The sequence below is a fragment of the Chiloscyllium punctatum genome, chromosome 1 (genome assembly GCF_047496795.1).
Source record: "Chiloscyllium punctatum isolate Juve2018m chromosome 1, sChiPun1.3, whole genome shotgun sequence".
Classification (NCBI taxonomy): Eukaryota; Metazoa; Chordata; class Chondrichthyes; order Orectolobiformes; family Hemiscylliidae; genus Chiloscyllium; species Chiloscyllium punctatum.
Window position 1 is genome coordinate 144,829,121 of NC_092739.1, and position 20,523 is coordinate 144,849,643.

Genomic DNA, 20,523 nt, shown 5'->3' on the forward strand with positions numbered 1-20,523 from the left:
AAAGGCTTTTTGAATGAAGAGTGGTTGAGGACTCTGGGTCTGTACTTAAGGGGAGTTTCAATGGATGAAGGGGATCCTCATTGATACTTACAGAATTTTGAGAGGCCTGGATAGAGTGGATTTGGAGAAGATGCTTCCACTAGTAGGACAGACTAGGATGCAAATGGCAAAGCCTCAGAGTGAAGGGACAACCCTTTAGTACTAACACGAGGGGAATTTCTTCAGCCAGAGGATGGTGAATCTGTGAATTCATTGCACAGGAATGAGAACAGGAGGTATTGCAGACCAAGCCATTGAGTGCATTTAAGACAGGACTCAATAAGTTCTTGATTAGTAAGGGGATAAAGTTTATAGGAGAAGGCAGAAGAACGGAGCGGAGAAACATTTCACCCATGACTGAATGGCAAAGCCGAGTGACCTAATTCTGCTTCTCATCCTATGGTCTAATTTTAAATTAAGTCCAAAAGTGACAACAACATAATATATTTTTTGTAAATGGAGGGTTAATTTTTCATTTGTATCTGGTTATGTAATTCCAGTTTTCACACATTGGACTTCTAGCTGAAAATCTAAATTTTCTAATAATTACACAACATTTTGATTAGACTTACAAAGGAAGTTCACATAAAGAAAAAAATTGATATGTCATTCTTAGCAATGTATTTACTTTTGATGCATAATCATTATGCATATAATGACAAACATTGCAGCCAAATATTTCCACAAATTAATGTACCCCAAACATATTATGTCAAATAGCAAATCATATTTTTTGATGAGGCAATTGAGGATTTTATATGGACGTATTATTAAAACTCCTGGCTCTTCACTGAAAAGATGCCATAGGATCTTCTGTGTTTACCTGAGTAATCAACCTTCTATCTCAGATTGTGAACACTGCCACTGAGCCAGGCTAACAGGTGAGTTAACATGTTCAGAAAACAACTTATAAACTTGTTAAATAAAAGCCATTATACTGACTCCACAAAACTAAGACAATTACAGATAATAGTAAATATGGATTCTGTGAGCTGTCATGTCAGCCATAGCTTAGTCAGATGCATTCTTGCCTCAGTCAGAATGATGGGGTTCTTTACAACTTCATAAATTTGAGTACAATTTAACAAAATTAGCTCAGACCCGACTGCAGCATCCAGGGAGTGCTGCAGTACAGGATATGACCTCTTTTGAATGAGATGTTAACTAAGACATTACAATTTTATGCCGACATAACAGATCTCACTGCACATTTTTAAAGAAAGGGAGGAGAATTATCCTGGATGTCCTGATGAATATTTATTTCTGGATCAACATTAGAATAATAGCTTCTGCTCGTTATCATATTGCAGCTTTTGGGAGATAGCTGTGTGCAAATTGGCTGATGTGTTTTCTAAAGTGACAAGTCAAAAGTAATAAGTGAATGCTCTCTCTCCTCCTTCACCCCCACACCCCCCCAAATAGCCTAAATGCTGTCCCCCTGCACACACAGATGAAGAGTCATCTGGACTCAAAACATTAACTTGCTCTCTCTCCGTGGATAATAATGTCTGACCCACTGTCATTTCCAGCATTTGTTATTTTCAGTTCAGATTCCAGAATCTGCAATCATTTGTTCATAAATTAGCTGTGAAGTGCCTTAGGACATCCTAAGGTGCTGAACGGTGCTACGTCAATACAAGTTTTTTCCACATTGATCCTAAATTCTAACATCAAAACTTATATATGATGGATCTTCTGTGATGATAGCTCAAGTAAGCTAATAAGTTGCTTGATAACGGCAGCAATGTCACACTAGTGAATGCACAATATACTATTCCACTATGACCATTGAAGGCCAGAAAAAGTTAAGTAAACACAGGCTCAGGATAATTGGCATTTGATGCTGCCTGGGTAGAGAAATTTGCAGATTTGGAAGTGCTTGTAAGTTTCCAGCAGCAGACTGAAACTCCCAACAGTAACTTCCCAGTTACAGGGCACATGCATTTGCCGTAGCTGTGGGTGTGTTTGCTGAACTGGGAAGTTGACTTGCAGACGTTTCGTCCCCTGTCAAGGTGACATCTTCAGTGCTTTGGAGCCTCCTGTGAAGCACTGCTGTACCGTGTCTTCTGGAAATTATTTGGTTCCATTTCTGCTACTTCCGGTTGTTTGTTGTAGTGACCGGTATATTGGGTCTAGGTCTATGCGCTTGTTGATGGAGTCTGTGGATGAATGCCATGCTTCTGGAAATTCTCTGGCTGTCCTCTGTTTGGCTTGTCCTATGATCATTGTGTTGTCCCAGTCGAATTTGTGGCCCTTGTCATCTGTGTGTGTGGCTACTAGGAACAGCTGGTCGTGGCATTTAGTGACTAGTTGGTGTTCGTGGATGCGGACTACTAGTTGTCTGCCTGTTTGTCCTATATAGTGTTTCATGCTGGATGTAATGTAGAAAAAACACAGAACGATGAATGCAACCCGAAAGTGTACAGGAAAACCACACCGATACTACAACAGTAACCACCTGAACACATACAAGAGAAGGTGCATTAAGATCCTGTTCTAAAGGGCTACAACACCCTGCAGCACTTTAGACCTATGGAGAAAAGAACACCTCTACAGAGTTTTCACCAAAAACGGATATCTCTGCAACTTCATCTGCAGATGCCTAACAAACAAACAAAGCAATGAGGGCATGCCACAACCTAACTCACTAGCAACACTCACTACCTTACATAAAAAATGTCTTGAAACTGACTGCCAGGCTTCTCCGTCCACTGGGATTCATGACAGCCCATGAACTGACAGCCCATGCTCAGACAACGACTCACCAGGACAAAAGACCCTATACCCATCATGTGCAAAACAAATGTAATTTACAAGATTCCATGCAAAGACAGCATGAAACACTATATAGGACAAGCAGGCAGACAACTAGCAATTTGCAACCAGAAACACCAGCTAGTCACTAAATGCCATGACCAGCTGTCCCTAGTAACCATACACACAGGTGACAAGGACCACAAATTCGACTGGAATAGCACAATGATCATCGGACAAGCTACACAGAGGACAGCCAGAGAATTTCCAGAAGCATGGCACTCATCCACAGACTCCATCAACAAGCACATAGTCCTCGACCTAATATATCAGTCACTAAAACAAACAACTGGAATTGACAAGGAAGTAGCAGGAACGGAACCAAATAAATTCCAGAAAAGACAGTACAGCAGCGCTTCATAGGAGGTTCCAAAGCACTGAAGATGACACCTAGACAGGGGACGAAATGTCTGCAAATCAATTTCTCAGCTCAGTGAACATACCTACAACTATGACAGCCAGCACCTGAGCTACTAATCTTTACACAAACCTTGAACATTCATTTGACTGACTCCGAAATCAATTAAGGTACTTCATGCTGCCCCAAATAGCTAAAGTGGTTGGGTTTTTACTGTATGATGTGGAAAATAAGTTTGCTTATGGTTAACATTTGCCAGTGTACTACCTTTGCAGAAACAAGAGTGGATGTTGCACTAAACCACGTGATATCTTGGTTGATCAGAATATGTATAACATGTTAAGCTAAAGCCAGTATTAATATTAAGTAAATTCTGGGTGAAGTCACTTAATTTAGTTACTTTTGAGACAAGGGTCACAACGTGTTTTTTTAAGTGTAATTGAAGTGATTCAAGGGGTTGCGTTCTGACTGTATGATTTTCTGGGGTACAGAGATTCTCTCTACATTGTAGATGTCTGTCTTTGTTTCTTTATGCTACTCGGTAATGCCACTTATAAGATCGCAAGTATTCTGATTCCAGTGCCTTTCTTTTTTCTGCTAGAGCAGCTCGCACATTACAATTGACAAATTTTAAAAGCTGATGCAAATTTGACTGCAATATAAACATTGGTGTGATGAAAACAAATCATGATTTATGTTTGCAGATATGCATAAAGCAATTCTTTTTTAGTTAACAATACATCAATTTGCCATAATGGAGAAACGTATGTGATATATTCCACTGACCAAACAGGTTTTAAATTTTACAATCTGGTCTCAGATCTTCAAACAGATAAAAATGGTATTCAGACATAGTTGTACATGATTTATCTTTTTAATTTCTTCTCTCTACGGTGTTTCTTCATTTTTGATCGACTTTCTCATATTTCTGCTTATCATTTCTATATTTTCTACTTTTTGATTCTATGATTCTATAACACAAAACCCCAAAATATATTTCCAGCATTTAACAGCAACCACAGATACTAATAGTTATACTTTGATCCTTCACACAAATCCAAGTAAAATACTGCTATACAACTGTGTATACAATTCTGATGCAAAGATAATGCTGCAAGATACTGAGGGACATGTAGTTTTTGAGTAACCTAGTATAATGGAAGGACCAATGAGTGTATACTAACAAACTCTGTAATTAGTCTCACTCACTGCACAAGCATTTCAGCAAGAAAGAATCTGTACTTAGCCTCAGACTCTTAAAGTTAAGTGATTGTGTTGCATGGCATGTTAAGTTGTCAGCTACTTAGCCATTCATTGAGGAGGCACTTTCAATACCCATTTTGCTGAGATTAGAAAAATAACATGAACCTTTAATGTACTCAAATTAACTTAAATATCAGAAGTTCTGGGTCACAATTTTCGGGTGGCACAGTGGTTAGCACTGCTGCCTCACAGCGCCAGAGACCCGGGTTCAATTCACACCTCAGGCAACTGTGTGTGTGGAGTTTTGCACAATCTCCCTGTGTTTGCGTGGGTTTCCTCTGGGTGCTCCGGTTTCCTCCCATGGTCCAAAAATGTGCAGGTTAGGTGAATTGGCCATGCTAAATTTCCTGTAGTGTTAGGGGAAGGGGTAAATGTAGGAGAACGGGTTTGGGTGGGTTGCTCTTCAGAGGGTCGGTGTGGACTTGTTGGGCCGAAGGGCCTGTTTCCACACTGTAAGTAATCTAATCTGGGTTTTACAGAACATAACAAGAAAGAGTCACTGGCCCAATAGGCCTGTGCTTAAAATAATTAGTAACTTGATTCCATTCCCTACCTTTGCATATACTTCAGTTGTTCATTTTTCCATTTACCATGTAAAATCCGTTATTTACTGTGGTTATTTTTAAAAATTCTCATTCCTCCTTTGTGTAGTCTAGATTTTATTGTTACTGTTATCAGAAAGAGACTTTTATAAACTGTTTATGGGATCAACACCTTTCAAGTAATTAAAAATTCTAAAAAGTAATTGTGCAACCTCCTTTGCATCATTCTCAATAGACCATAATAGCAGAAGTAGACCTTTCAGCCCATTGATTCTGTTCTGCCGTTCAATGAAATCATGGCTGATCTCCACTTTCCTGCTTTGTCCCATTACCCTCAATTTCCTGATTGATCAAAAGTCTATCTTAGTCTTGAACATACATAATGACCCAGCCTAACAGCCCTCTGTGGTAAAAAATTCCATGGATTCACAACCCTCTGAGAGAAGTGCCGTGTTTGACTTAAATGGGCATCTCTTTATTCTGAGATTCAATGATGGCAAAACATATTACAATAATCTAGAATAAGGAAATACTCTGAAAAGCTGCTTCACATAGTATACTATTGACTATCATAGACTAGTATGCAGGTCAACTACTTGGCTTATACATACATTTCTGTATAATACTTTTATACAAGGACAATATTTACTTAGAATTTGAATATCACTGAAAAGAGAATTTTTGTCTTGTCTCTTCAGGACAAATGCAGGAATGCCAACATGCCCATATAAGAATCAGGAGAAGATACAGGCTATTCAGCTCCTGCAACCTATTCCACCATTCAATCACCACGCTAGTCTTTCATTCCCTTGCTTAATAAGAATACCTCTGCCAAATAACTATTCAAGGATGCTGCTATTACCACAATTTCCAGAACAGATTTCAAGAACAAAGACTCATGATCTTGTGAGACTTCTTTTTCCTTATTCCTCTGTTTGAAAGGGGTGGTCCCTAATCTTTAATCAGTGACCCACAGTTCTAAATTTTACATTTAAAGGAATTCATATGTACCCTGTCAAGACCCCTCAAGAACCTTGTATGTTGCAATCAAGTTGCCTCTTGTCCTTATAAAATCCAGCAGATAGAAGCCAATCATGTCCAACTTTACTTCATATGAAAACCTGTTCATTCATGTATTTGTTTGGTAAATCGTCTCTGAACTTCTCTTTTTGACATGGCATCTTTTCAAATGCCTTTTGGAAATCTAAATACAGTATATCTACTTATCCACAGCACAGGTTACCTCCTCAATGAACTCCAAACATGATTTCTCTTTCACAAAACAACGTTGACATGCCCTGATTATCTTGAACTTATCGAAGTTATAAGTTTTTAATAATAACTTCAAACATTTTCCAGATGATAAATACTATGCTAAATGGTCTGCTGTTTCCTGCCTTCTGTCTCCCTTCTTTTTGAATAAAGGTGCTATTTTACCATCTTCCAGTCTCACTGGACCATCCTCAGTACAAGGGGGTTTTGGTAAATTAAAACCAATCATCTCATTAGTCATTTCTTTTAAAGCCCTAGGATTAAGTCTCTTATGATGTGGTCACCTGCCAGCCTGCAGCTCCAACAATTTATTCTACCTTTTTTTTCTGGTAAATGTGATCCTCCTCTCAAGTTACTCATTCCCTTCCATTTCCCGATTTATCCAAACTTCTGGGGTATTCTCTATAGTTCTCTATAATGCCCTCTATAGTGAGGGTTTCCAGCCCCAAAACATTAACTCTAATTTCACTTCACAGATGCTCCCAGACCTGCTGACATTTTCCAGCAATTTGTATTTGTTTCCTCTATAGCAAAGTCTGATGCAAATTAGCTATTCAGTTAATTTGCAATTTTTGTATCTTCCATTATTAACTCTCCAATCTCACTTTCTGTATGATCAACCCTCACAATGTCATTTCTTTTCTTCTTTACTGAACACCAGTATAGTTCGGTACTGGCTAGCTTTGTCTCGTATTCTCTCTCATGTTGGCTTTGGGGTAATTATATGCTGCTTCTAAACAAACAACACAGAACTGCAGATACTGGAAATCCAAAACAAAAATAGAAATTGCTTGAGAAACTCAGCAGGTTTGGTAGCACATGTTGTCAGAAAGTACAGTCAATGTTTTGGATCAAGTAACTCTTCTTCAGAACTGTTTATAGCTTGGAAAAGGTGGTATATACGTTGAAGACAGGGGGTGTGTGGGAAGGAGAAGGAGTGAATGCTATGTGGAGATGGAGCCCAGAGAAAGAGAACTATAGCTGGCAGACAAAGGGCTGGATAATGGTGAACTAGGGAGAAAGGAAAGATGCTAATGGGGACCATTAGTGGGTGAAAATGGATTGGATGTGATGAAAGCAGCCAATGTGATGACAGGGACTGGGGCGTGGAAGTGAGTAGAGAACATGGAAGATGGTGTTCAGGACCTAAAATTATTGAACTTGATATTGAATCCAATTTCCACCTATCATTTCATCTTTGCCCTCCCTGATTTCAGCATATGTACCATTTTATATCCAGTTTAGTCATTTTAGAATCTGAACACCTTCTTTCGCCTGGCCCAGTCATGAATGGGCTGCTTTCAGCACAGCTAATCCATTTTCGCCTCCTTATGGCCCCCATTACAAGTTTTTCTTTCTCCCTGGCTTACCACTATCCATCCCTGTCAGCCTAACGGTCTTTCTCTCTCTTTCTGGGCTCCCTCTCCACCTATTTGCTTACTCCGCATCCCCAGTCCCCTGTCAGCAGCATATGTAGCACCTTTTCCTAGATATTAATAGTTATAAAGGGTCATTCTCCTTTCATTCATTCCCCTTTCCCTGCACATATGCTGCCAGACCTGTTGAGTTTCTCCAGCAATTTCTGTATATGCATTTTTTTAGCTTCATAGTACAACTAACATTGAGTTAACCATAGGCATGGGTCCAACCTTTGGAATTTTTATTACTCATTGGAATGTATCTGTCCTCTGTACTCAGTAAATAATCCTTTCTCGTGTTTGCTAGTGCATCTCTGTCCTTTCTGTCCATTTGCTAATTCACTTTAGCCAGAATCAATTTCATGCATGTATTCTGATTATTTGATTTTTTAAAAATTGTCTTGTACTTGCTCCTCACTCCCTCACACTGAAAACAAAATCCAATCATATTAGATTAGAATAGATTCCCTACACTGTGGAAACAGGCCCTTCGGCCCAACAAGTCCATACCAACCCTCCGAAGAGTAACCCACCCAGATCCATTTCCCTCTGACTAATGCACCTAACACTATGGGCAATTTAGCATGGCCAATTCACCTGACCTGCACATCTTTGGACTGTGGGAGGAAACCGGAGCACCCGGAGGAAACCCACGCAGACACAGGAAGAACGTGCAAACTCCACACAGACAGTTACCTGAGGCTGGAATCGAACCTGGGACCCTGGTGCTGTGAGGCAGCAGTGCTGACCACTGAGCCACTGTTCCACCCACAGGGTCAATGCAACTTAGGGGCTTCATTTTGGGATAATTCATCATATCTCACTGAACAATACCAGGTTTAGTACAGTTTGCTCTTTGGTCAGCTCCAGAACATATGGTTCTAAGAAACAATTACTAAAATATTTACGAACTCATCTAAACAATCTTTGCTTCATGACTTTGAGATAGTGAAGACTGCAGATGCTGGAAAAGTCAGAGTCGATAAAGTGTGGCACTGGAAAAAGCACAGCAGGTCAGGACCCTGAGAAAGGGTTATGCCTGAAAGATCGACTCTCTTGCTCTTCAGATACTGCCTGACCTGCTGTGTTTTTCCAGGGCCAAACTTTATCACTTTTTGCTTAATGACATTGCCAGTCGACATGTAGATTAAAATCTCCCATGATTATCACTGTGTCTTTCTAATAAGCTCTCATTATTCTTACTGTATGCTCCATTCTACTACATGTTTAGAATTTAAGGCCCTGTATGAGGATTTAAAATTTGAATTTTTGCTGTTGTCAGAAGCAACAAATATACGTAGGTTTTTATTATCCACAAAATTTAAGGGCCTGTACACCAATCCCACAAGTGACACCTTGCCTTTATAATCTTTCATTTTTACACAAACTATTTCCGCACCTGGCTTCCTGAACTTAATTCATCGATCTCTTTGTGCTGAAACCATCGTAACTAATAGAGCCACCACACCATCTTTTCCTGTCCTTCCTAAATGTCCATGCCCTTCAAGTTTCAGGTCCCTAACCATGTCATCCTGTAGCCATGTCTCTGTAATGGCTACATGATCATACTGATTCTGTTCTGTTTGCACTCTCAGTTTATCAGTTATATTTCCAAAGCTACTTACATTCAGATGCAGAACATTTAGCTTTATCTTTTTACTCTCTTTGTAAATTTTACTCTTATCTGTTAACTGGCTATTTTCCCTGGAGCATTGAAGACTGAGGGGTGACATTATAGAGGTTGATATAGAAGTTTATAAAATCATGAAGTGCTTGGATAGAGTAAATAGCCAGAGTCTTTTTCACAGGGTAGGGGAGTCCAAAACTACAGAGCATAAGTTTAAGGTGAGAGGGGAAAGATATAAAAGGGACCTATGGGACAATTTTTTCACTCAGAGGGTGGTGTGTTTGGGGAATGAGCTGCCACAGGAAGTGGTGGAGGCTGGTACAATTACAACAGTTAAAAAGCATCTAGATGGACACATGAATAGATGGGTTTAGAGGGACATGGTTCAAATGCTGGCAAATGGAACTAGATTTAATTCAAATACCTGATCTGCATCAACAATTCGTTTGAAGGGTCTGTTTTCATGCTGTACAACTCTGACACTTAGGTTTATAATCTCCACACTTCCCTGTCATGGTTTATCATTTTCTGTAACATACCTTTGTCTTTAGTTTTGACTCTGCTTGTTCTACCACTTCTTCCTAAAGATGATCTCTTACCCCCACTGTTCAGTTTAAAATCCTCTCTACTTCTGTGTGGAGTTTGCACATTCTCCCCGTGTCTGCGTGGGTTTCCTCCCACAGTCCAAAAATGTTCAGGTCAGGTGAATTGGCCATGCTAAATTGCCCACAGTGTTAGATGCATTAGTCAGGGGTAAATGTTGGGGAATGGATCTGGGTGGGTTGCTCTTCGGAGGGTTGGTGTGGACTTGTTGGGCTGAAGGGCCTGTTTCCACACTGTGGAAAGAAAGCAGAGAGTTAACTTTTTTTTTGAGTTATGTGGTTGATAAGCACACTGGTCCCAGCACAGTTCAGATGGAGACTGCCCCATTTGTATACTTCCCACATTCAAACTTCAAACAATCGCATCAAATTATGGTGCAGGAACAGAGAACTATAGGCTCCCTTGGTGCCCAGGTAATTCAAAATAAGTGCAGGACTTTTAAAATTTGTTGATGAGATGTGAGTTGTCACTGGCTAAGTCAGCATTTATTGCCCATCTCTCCCTGATAGTCAACCACGTTACTGAGAATCTGAAGTCAAACTTAGGCCAGACCAGGTAAGAATGACAGAATTGCATCCCGACAAATCATTAGTGAATCAGGTGGACTTTTTACAATAATCGACCAAGGTTAAATGGTCATCATTTGGCCAGCTTTCCATTCCAGATTTTTTCTATTAAACACAAATTTCAGGAGTTCTGGTTGAATTTTAACTCACGTACCCAGAATATTAGCTTGGGGTTCTATTTTATTAGTCCTACATTACCACTATGCGATTGTCTCCTGTTCCTTTTGCTTCCAGAAATTAGATCACTGTGCCCATATGAATGTTGCATACAGCACACATAAATGAACTTTATCAACTAAGATGATTATTTTAAATTGTTTATTTGTCTAGCTACGAGCACACTCAGGGTGTTTCAGCATTGTTCCATGCTGCCCAATCATGCAATCACATCTAACACTCGACATTTTGCTCTGGGTGTTTCAGATGCAGGCTGGTACAATATGGCTTGTATTCTATCACAAACTATTAAAGGATAATGCTATTTGATTCAATTAGCTATGCCAACTGGAAAAATGTATGTCCAATACGCCTGGAATCCTACCTGAAATTAATACACGATTTTGCTCAATTGTTTGGTAGGATGGGCTCAGAGATTGAGTCCTCAGGGAGGCCCAGGTTCAGTTCCCGCTTGCAAACCAAGTGTGTAATAACTTCGCTGAATAGATCGATTAGAAAAATAGATAATTTTTTTCAAAATTACATGGTAGACAGAATTTGAACTGATGGTCAGGTCTATGGTAAAATTTTGCATCTTTTTTGTATTGGCCGAGTGCTCTGGGCTATCACCTTTTCTATGGCAATGCCTCAGCCAGTCAACCTACCAACCAAATCAGCCTCCTTTCTCCTGCAGTTTGTTGAGTTTATTTGAAATCTGGCATTCCTGTGTTTGTCTTGATGGGTGAAAGGTGAAAAGCTTTGCTCTTACTCAGCACCAGTCAAGGATGACTTTGCTGAAGAAAAAGCCAATGCTTTCAAATTCCCCTAGCCTGGCCCACCGTCTATGCATTACATTTCTGCATATACTCTCCATTCCACAACTGGTGGATGTTTTTCTTCAGTCAATGCCCTAATACTGCCCTCCAGTGTCATCTGTTTTGCCTAGTTGCTCTCTACTTTGAAGACAATTAATTAACAGAATATAGACATTGCTGGCACAGTCAGTACTTATTACTCCTTCCTAGTTGCCCTCAGAGTGGCAGTAGTTTTCTTCTTGAACCATATTGGTGGAGGATGGCAGTCACAGATCCAGGCCAGGCTGGCCATTATTCTTCACTAATGGACATTAATGATCCAGTCAGGCATTTCCAACAATCTGACAGCTTCACAGTCTCTTTTACTAATATTAGTTTTTTATTTCTAGTTGTGTGTTTACACAATAAATTTGAATGATCAAATTGCGATAAGGTTCAACAAACTTACATTCACTAGATTACTCCCTCGCTTACCGATCCAATGACATAGCATAATTCTATTTTTAAAACAACTGATTGTGCCCTCAGTTCGCTAATCTTTTCTCTAATGTTTTCCTTTCTTCCCAATTGTGTCCATTGTATTCTCTGCCATTATTATGAAATAAGAAGAAAGCATGAGGTGTGCTTAAAATAATGTATATTATAATATTACGGCTCAAATGTGCAATTACATCAACCACTGATGACAATATTGAAAGGACCTGTCAAACACCATCTTTCATCTGTACTTCATGGTTGTTTTTAAACAGCAGTTCAAGAAGGCAGCTCAAGACCAGCTTCTCAAGTGCATCTTGGGACAGGTAAAGTGAAACCCATGTCCCACAAATGAATTTTAAAAATATACAAAGCTATTTTGTACAGAGCTATTTTAAAACAATACATATTCGGGTGGAGAACTCATAACTGTACCCTACTCAAAAGTAAGTCCATCAAACTGGATACACAAAGTATAAATGTGTAAAGGTAAAAATTATGAATTTTGCATTCAGTCACCTAAATTTGTAAAATATTAAGCAGTAGAATGACAGTGAAGCTCATCCCCCTCATATCAAGATCCTTATCTTAGCTTCCAAAGAATTAGATAAATGTTTAAAGTTAACTTGAAATGATAAAAGTTAATATTTTCATTCTTCTCAAATCCTTGTGAAAGCAGAGTCACAGAGTTCTTTGCAGCAAAGAAAAAGATCCTTCATCCCTTTATGTCTGCACCTATCCTCAAGTATTGATCTATTTTTGTCCTATTTTGCAGCACTTAGCCATTACCCTTGTATTCTATGACATTTCAATAGCTCTTCTAACTTCTTAAATGTCTTGAGGGTTCCTGTCATTACCACCCTTTTAGACAGTGAGTTCAAGTTCACCCTCTGTGAAAAACATTTACTTCAAATCCCTTCTAAACTACCTGCTCCTTACTTTAAAATTGAGACCCTGATTACTGGCCTTGCTACACCCATCATAACTTTGTATATCTCAATCCCATAGCCTTGTCTGCTCTAAGAAAAACAACCCCACTCTATCTAGTCTCTTAGCATATCTGAATACTCTGGTCCAGGTAACATCCTGGTGAAACTCCTGCATACTATCTCTACTGATATCACATCCTCCCTAAGGTGTGACTTAACTGATATGATATACAGCTTCATCATAAACTTGCACCACAGTGGATCAGTGGTTAGCACTGCTGCCTCACAGCACTCGGAACCCGGGTTTAATTCCAGCCTAGAGTGACTGATCGTGTGGAGTCTGCATGATGTCCTTGTTTCTATTTTGTAACGTGGTTTCCTCCCACGTCCAAGATAGTTAGCCATGCTGGAATGTAGGGTTACGGCGATGGGGTGGGGATCTGGATGAGATCTCTTTGGAGGATCGGTGCACACTTGATGGGCTGAAAGAATTTCTACAGTATGGAAAGAGACCAATGCTTCTTTTTCCCCTCACTCATGTACTCAATGTCTTTGCTGACAAAGGCAAGTATTCCATATCTCCTTAACTCTTATCTACCTATCCTGTTGCTTTCAAGGATTCATGGGCATGTGTACCAAGGCCTCTCTGAACCTCTGTCCAACATGTACAACCTTACTTTGTTAGACTTCCCAAAATGGATTAAGTTCCATTTGTACTGTTCAGCCTGTGTATATCTTTCTATAGTCAAAGTGTAACTCCTCGTTAGTTACACCACAATTTTCATGTCTTCTGTGAATTACTGACTGCACTCCCAAAATCACAACTAGATCATTAATGTACACTACAGGCAGCAAGGGAACCCTGTGATATGTCACTGGACACAAGCTTCAAGTCATAAACATACCCTTGTCACTGAACTAATTTGCCAAATGCTTTGGATCTCCTGGGCTCTGAACCAGTCTGCCATGTGAGATCTTGTCAAAAGTCCTACAGAAGTCCACACAGACTGCACAAACTAGTCATCTACTTGAAAAATTCAATCATATTCATTACACATGATGTTTCCTTGACAAAGTTATGGTGACTGCGCATAATTAATCCTTGTCGCACCATCAATTCCATCTCTCAGAACTTTTACCAATAGTCTCCCTACTGCTGATATTAGACTTACTGCCCTCTAGTTTCCTGTTTTAGCCCTACCACCCTTCTTGAATAACTGTATTCATCAGTAATAACAGTATTGCTTCCATTCTTCTGACAATCTTCCTATGGCCAGAGAGGAATTGAAAATCAATGTTGTGGAGGGGTCAGTGTTGGACTGGGGTGGACAAAGTTAAAAATCACATAACACCAGGTTATCGTCCAACAGGTTTACTTGAAAGCACTAGCTTTCAGAGCGCTGCTCCTTCATCAGGTGGCTGTGAGCAGGATCATAAGACACAGACTTTATAGCAAAAAGACTATATTGTCATGCAACTGAAACAATATATTGAACATACCTAGATTGCTGTTAAGTCTTTCAGCTTTTAAAATGGGTTGCATGTTTTGGTTCATTAGTGTGTAAATCCCAGAACTTCTTTTAAATTGCATTCTGGAGATAACTTAACGTTTTATAAAAGAAGGTGACATCTCAGCTCATACAATGCATTAAAGGTGTGAGGTTAAAGTCTGTTTGTATCCCAATCTTGAGTCAGACTGGTTCTATTTCCAAAATAAGAGTTTATAATATGTTACATGGATTGACTGCCTGCTGACTGTATGCTTTTACAGCAAAACAGAATGTGTCTGCAAATACAATTGTACAAATGCAAATTCACCCCATAGATTTGTGTGTGTTTGTGCGGGCATGACAGAGAGAGTGAGTGTACGAGTGCGCGAGAGTGTGTTTGCACGTGCTTGGTAGAGTGTATACGTGAGTGTGACAGAATATAAGCCTGTGAGAGAGACTTAACAACAATCTAGGTTTGTTCAATATAGTGTTTCAGTTGCATGATACTGTATTGATTTCCGTGTGTTATGATCCTCCTCCACAGCTACCTCATGAAGGAGCAGCACTCTGAGAGCTAATACTTCCAAGTAAACCTGTTGGACTATAACCTAGTGTTGTGTGATTTTTATCTTTGAAAATCAATGTCAATGCACCTGAAATCTCCTCTCTTGCCTCCCATAGTAGCCATTTCATTTGGGCCTGGGGTTTTATCCACAAGCATGCCTGCTATATCTCAGAACCAATTTGTTTAAGTATATTACAGCCCCCCTCCCTGATTTCTATATCGACATTATCCTTCTCGATGTGAAAACAGATGCAAAGTACTCATTTAAAACCTCAGTTATATCTTGTAGCTCCACCAACAGATTGACACTTTAAGTCATGAATGGGCCCTACTCTTTATCTAGTTATTCTCTTGCCCTTAATCATCTTTGAATTTTCCTTAAAGATGCTTGCCATTGTTTTTTCATGTCCTCTCTTCTCTCTCCTAATTTCTTTTGTAAGTGACCCCCTACACTTTCTATACTCTTTAGGGCATTTACTGTCTTGAGCCCTAGGTATCAATCATAACCTTTTCTTTTAAACCCCTGACACTGTATGCCCATTGACATCCAGGGCTCTTTGGACTAGTTAACATTCATAATATTTTATGAAACATAGTTGATTGGAACATAAAATTAAAATGTTTATCCAATTCTGATTACTTTTTTGTTCATCAGATGTGGGTGCTGATTGTAAGGCGAGCATTTGCTGCCCATCTGAATTGCCCTTAAACTGAGTGGCTTGTCATTTCATAGGACACTTAAGAATTAACCATATTGCTGCACATCTGGAAGGATATATTGCTTAAAAATGTGTTGCGGGAAAAGCACAGCAGGTCAGGCAGCATCAAAGGAGCAGGAGAATCGATGTTTCGGGCAAATACTAAAATGTAACCAGCCTAGTGAAGACTGTAAAATGAAAGATCCTGAAGTGAAAGACATCAAAAGGAAATAGTGATAGGTTACTGAAGGATGTTACATGCCAGCTCTGTTTTTGAATCTAGTTGAATTGATAGATTAGACCTTAAGATTTTCACCCTCCTCAAAGTTTACTCCTGACACTGAACAGGAAAAGAAACCAGAAGTGATTTGAATGTAGAAACGGTATTCTTCATAAAAATGTATAAATGTCTGAAATATTGCTTATGCTTTTTTATAAATGTATTCCAGCTACAAGTTCATTTACATGTATATTTCTAGATAATAAAACAATGCTTTGCCATATAATAATTTACATTACTATTACAACAGCTTGTGCTAATAAAACAGCACTTTTCATAATAGGTAGAACTTTTAATCTTGAAGAGTGTTTTTTATAGTCCCGTTAAAAAAGTGGCCTCAATTTAGCCATTCTTTCTCTGAGGACCATAAAAAATACAATACAAGATTCAGAGGTCGATTTTTTTAAGCATAGCACATTTTTAAAATTCAAGATGTGACTTTAATTTTTCATGAAATGTCAAATTGAGAATAACCCCAGAGAGTAAGATGTGTATATAAAATCACATCGTGTATATAAAACTGTTTTATCAATTCTTCAAACATTTCATCTCTCAAATTAAAACTGAATTTCACAATTTTCTGTCATGTCCTTCGCCCACCCTTCTGGTTTGAGTCAGAAAGTAAAGTTCTTTTTCGTTTAACAAATCCAGATTTTGCCCAGGCCACGGAAAATTTAATAAGTTTGTAAATTATTGCTTATATATTTGGGATCGGCAGGGCCAAGAATGATAAATTTATTTAATTAATCACCTCGATTCCCTCCACAATCCCGGGGAAACAAACAAGTTTAGAGTCGGGGAGACAACAGGCTGCAAACAGAGGCCTCGCTCCAGGGGAGAGGAACAGAAACACTAGGCCGCTCCGCCTCACCACGAGGTTTGTTCAGCGGCTATAGTTTCTCCTTTAAATTATTTTTTTTCTCTCTGTTGTGGTTGCACTGACTGTTGGAGCTGAACTCACCTTCTTGGTTCGTTTGCACGGATCTATTAATCTCCCTGTTATTACTACTGTCACCCCCTGCCAGACTATTACATGAATAGTCGGCCCTTTGCTTTCTAAAACTCTCCACTAGCTGCGGTATGGGGGTGCTCATCTCCATGGTGGCAAGTGACCAGCGGCAGTAATGCGCCTGCGCAGACCGTCGGACCGTGTCACGCCCACAGTGTGGACAATGCTCCGCCCCCGGCCCGGGCTGAGTCCCGCCCACTGGCCGGCCATGGCTCCGCCCCCCCTCCCCGTACGTACTGTGTCCCACGGCGGGTCTTGGCCCCGCCCAGACCTCCACCCCGCCCACAGCCCGTGCATGACCCCGCCCACTGACCGTGTATCCACTTGTTGCTCCGTCCCCACATGCGTCTTGACGCGAGTCCATTTGCAACTAGAGATTCCCCATTGCTTTAGCAAACACTGAAAAGAAATGTTAGGTTTCGAAAATGATTTGGAGGAGCAGCTCAGCACCAGGTTTCAGACGAAAAGTGTGTTAATGGAAAAGCACAGCAGGTCATGCAGCATCCGAGGAGCGAGAGAGTCGACGTTTCAGGCATTTATGTTAAAAACAATGACTGCAGATGCTGGAAACCAGATTCTGGATTAGTGGTGCTGGAAGAGCACAGCAGTTCAGGCAGCATCCAAGTAGCTTGGAAATCGACGTTTCGGGCAAAAGCCCTTTGTCAGGAATAAAGGCAGTGAGCCTGAAGCATGGAGAGATAAGCTAGAGGAGGGTGGGGGTGGGGAGAAAGTAGCATAGAGTACAGTGGGTGAGTGGGGGAGGGAATGAAGTTGATAGGTCAAGGAGGAAAGGGTGGAGTGGATAGGTGGAAAAGAAGATAGGCAGGTAGGACAAGTCTGGTATGTACTGAGCTGGAAGTTTAGAACAAGGGTGAGGTGGGGGAAGGGGAAATGAGGAAACTGTTGAAGTCCACATTGATGCCCTGGGATTGAAGTGTTCCGAGGCGGAAGATGAGGCGTTCTTCCTCCAGGCGTCTGGTGGTGAGGGAGCGGCGGTGAAGGAGGCCCAGGACCTCCATGTCCTCGGCAGAGTGGGAGGGAGAGTTGAAATGTTGGGCCACGGGGCGGTGTGGTAGATTGGTGCGGGTGTCCTGAAGATGTTCCCTAAAGCACTCTGCTAGGAGGCGCCCAGTCTCCCCAATGTAGAGGAGACTGCATCGGGAGCAACGGATACAATAAATGATATTAGTGGATGTGTAAGTAAAACTTTGATGGATGTGGAAGGCTCCTTTAGGGCCTTGGATAGAGGTGAGGGAGGAGGTGTGGGCGCAGGTTTTACAGTTCCTGCGGTGGCAGGAGAAAGTGCCAGGATTGGAGGGTGGGTTGTTTGGGGGCGTGGACCTGACCAGGTAGTCGCGGAGGGAATGGTCTTTGCGGAAGGCGGAAAGGGGTGGGGAGGGGAATATATCCCTGGTAGTGGGGTCTGTTTGGAGGTGGCGGAAATGTCGGCGGATGATTTGATTTATGCGAAGGTTGGTAGGGTGGAAGGTGAGCACCAGGGGCGTTCTGTCCTTGTTACGGTTGGAGGGGTGGGGTCTGAGGGCGGAGGTGCGGATGTAGACGAGATGCGTTGGAGGGCATCTTTAACCACGTGGGAAGGGAAATTGCGGTCTCTAAAGAAGGAGGCCATCTGGTGTGTTCTGTGGTGGAACTGGTCCTCCTGGGAACAGATCCGGCGGAGGCGGAGGAATTGGGAATACGGGATGGCATTTTTGCATGAGGTAGCGTGGGAAGAGGGGTAATCGAGGTAGCTGTGGGAGTCGGTAGGTTTGTAAAAAATGTCAGTGTCAAGTCAGTCGTCATTAATGGAGATGGAGAGGTCCAGGAAGGGGATGGATGTGTCAGAGATGGTCCAGGTAAATTTAAGGTTAGGGTGGAATGTGCTTGTGAAGTTGATGAATTGCTCAAACTCCTCGCGGGAGCACAAGGTGGCGCCAATGAAGTCATCAATGTAGCGGAGGAAGAGCTGGGGAGTGGTGCCGGTGTAATTACGGAAGATCAACTGCTCTATGTAGCCAACAAAGAGACAGGCATAGCTGGGGCCCATACATGTGCCCATGGCTACGCCTTTGGTCTGGAGGAAGTGGGAGGATTCAAAGGAGAAATTGTTAAGGGTGAGGACCAGTTCGGCCAAACGAATGAGAGTGTTGGTGGAAGCGTACTGTTGGGGACGTCTGGAGAGGAAAAAAACGGAGGGCTTGGAGGCCCTGGTGGTGGAGGATGGAGGTGTAGAGGGATTGGATATCCATGGTGAAGATAAGGCGTTGGCGTCTGGAGAAACGGAAGTCTTGGAGGAGGTGGAGGGCATGGGTGGTGTCTCGAACGTATGTGGGGAGTTCCTGGACTGGGGGGATAAGACAGTGTCGAGGTAGGTAGAGATGAGTTCAGTGGGGCAGGAGCATGCTGAGACAATGGGTCGGCCAGGGTGGTGAGGCTTGTGGATCTTGGGAAGGAGGTAGAACCGGGCAGTGCGGGGTTCCCAGACTATGAGGTTGGAAGCTGTGGGTGGGAGATCTCCTGAGGTGATGAGGTTCTGTATGGTCTGGGAGATGATGGTTTGGTGATTGGGGGGGGGGGGTGGGGTCATGGTCAACGGGGCAGTAGGAAGAGGTGTCCTCGAGTTGACGTTTGGCTTCAGTGGTGTAGAGGTCAGTGCGCAGGACTACCACTGCGCCCCCTTTATCTGCTGGCTTGATGGTGAGGTTGGGATTTGAGGACTGCGCGTTGTGAGAGTAAGAGGTTGGAGTGGGGGAGGGAGGTAGACAGGTTGAGGCGGTTAATGTCCCGGCGGCAGTTGGAAATGTAGAGGTCAAGGGCAGATAATAGGCCAGCGCATGGTGTCCAGGTGGATGCAGTGTGTTGGAGGTGGGCGAAGGGGTCCTCGGAAGGTGGGCGGGAGTCCTGATTGTGAAAGTAAGCTCGGAGGCGGAGGCGACGGAAGAATTGTTCGACATCACGGCATGTATTAAATTTATTGATGCGTGGACGGAGGGGGCTGAAGGTGAGTCCTCTGGAGTCGCAGGCAGATAGGATAGTGAAGACGGTGTTTGGTATGCTTTCCTTTACTGGCCAGACCACTATGTATAGGAGTTGGGAGGTCATGTTGCAGCTGTACAGGACTTTGGCCACTTTTGGAATATTGGTCTTCTTCCTATCAGAAGGATGTTGTGAAACTTGAAAGGGTTCAGAAAAGATTGGAGAATTTGAACTATAGGGAGGGGCTGAATAGGCAGTTTCCCCTGGAACGTCGAAGGCTGAGGGGTGACCTCATAGAGGTTTATAAAATCATGAGGGGCATGGATAGGTTAAATAGACAAAGTCTTTTCCCTGGAGTGGGGGTTTAGGGTGAGAGGGGAAAGACATAAAAGGGACCTAAGGGGCAACCTTTTCACGCAGAGGGTGGTACGTGTATGGAATGAGTGGCCAGAGGAAGTAGTGGAGGTTAGTACAATTGCAACATTTAAAACGCATCTGGATGTGTATTTAATAGGAAGGGTTTAAGAGGGATATGAACTAATGCTGGCAAATGAGACTAGAGTGGGTTGGGATGTCTGTTCAGGTTGGATGGGTTGGATCAAAGGGTCTGTTTCCGTGCTGTGCATCTC

General features: G+C 41.7%; 1 protein-coding gene across 4 annotated transcripts in view; it reads right to left on the reverse strand.

Moving 5' to 3' along the window:
• LOC140480943 (zinc finger matrin-type protein 1-like) overlaps positions 1 to 17,294 on the reverse strand; it is a 111,828-nt gene extending 94,534 nt beyond the window's left edge. For 2 of the 4 annotated variants that reach the window (XM_072576576.1, XM_072576565.1), the window contains exon 1: positions 16,871 to 17,030. In XM_072576576.1, the coding sequence (XP_072432677.1) occupies positions 16,871 to 17,009 (139 nt within the window). In that variant the 5' untranslated portion in view covers positions 17,010 to 17,030. Of the gene's footprint in view, positions 1 to 9,872; positions 10,170 to 16,870; positions 17,031 to 17,231 lie in introns of those variants that run through there. The other 2 variants (XM_072576578.1, XM_072576577.1) reach the window with 2 other exon arrangements.
• Between the last annotated feature and the right edge of the window lie 3,229 nt (positions 17,295 to 20,523).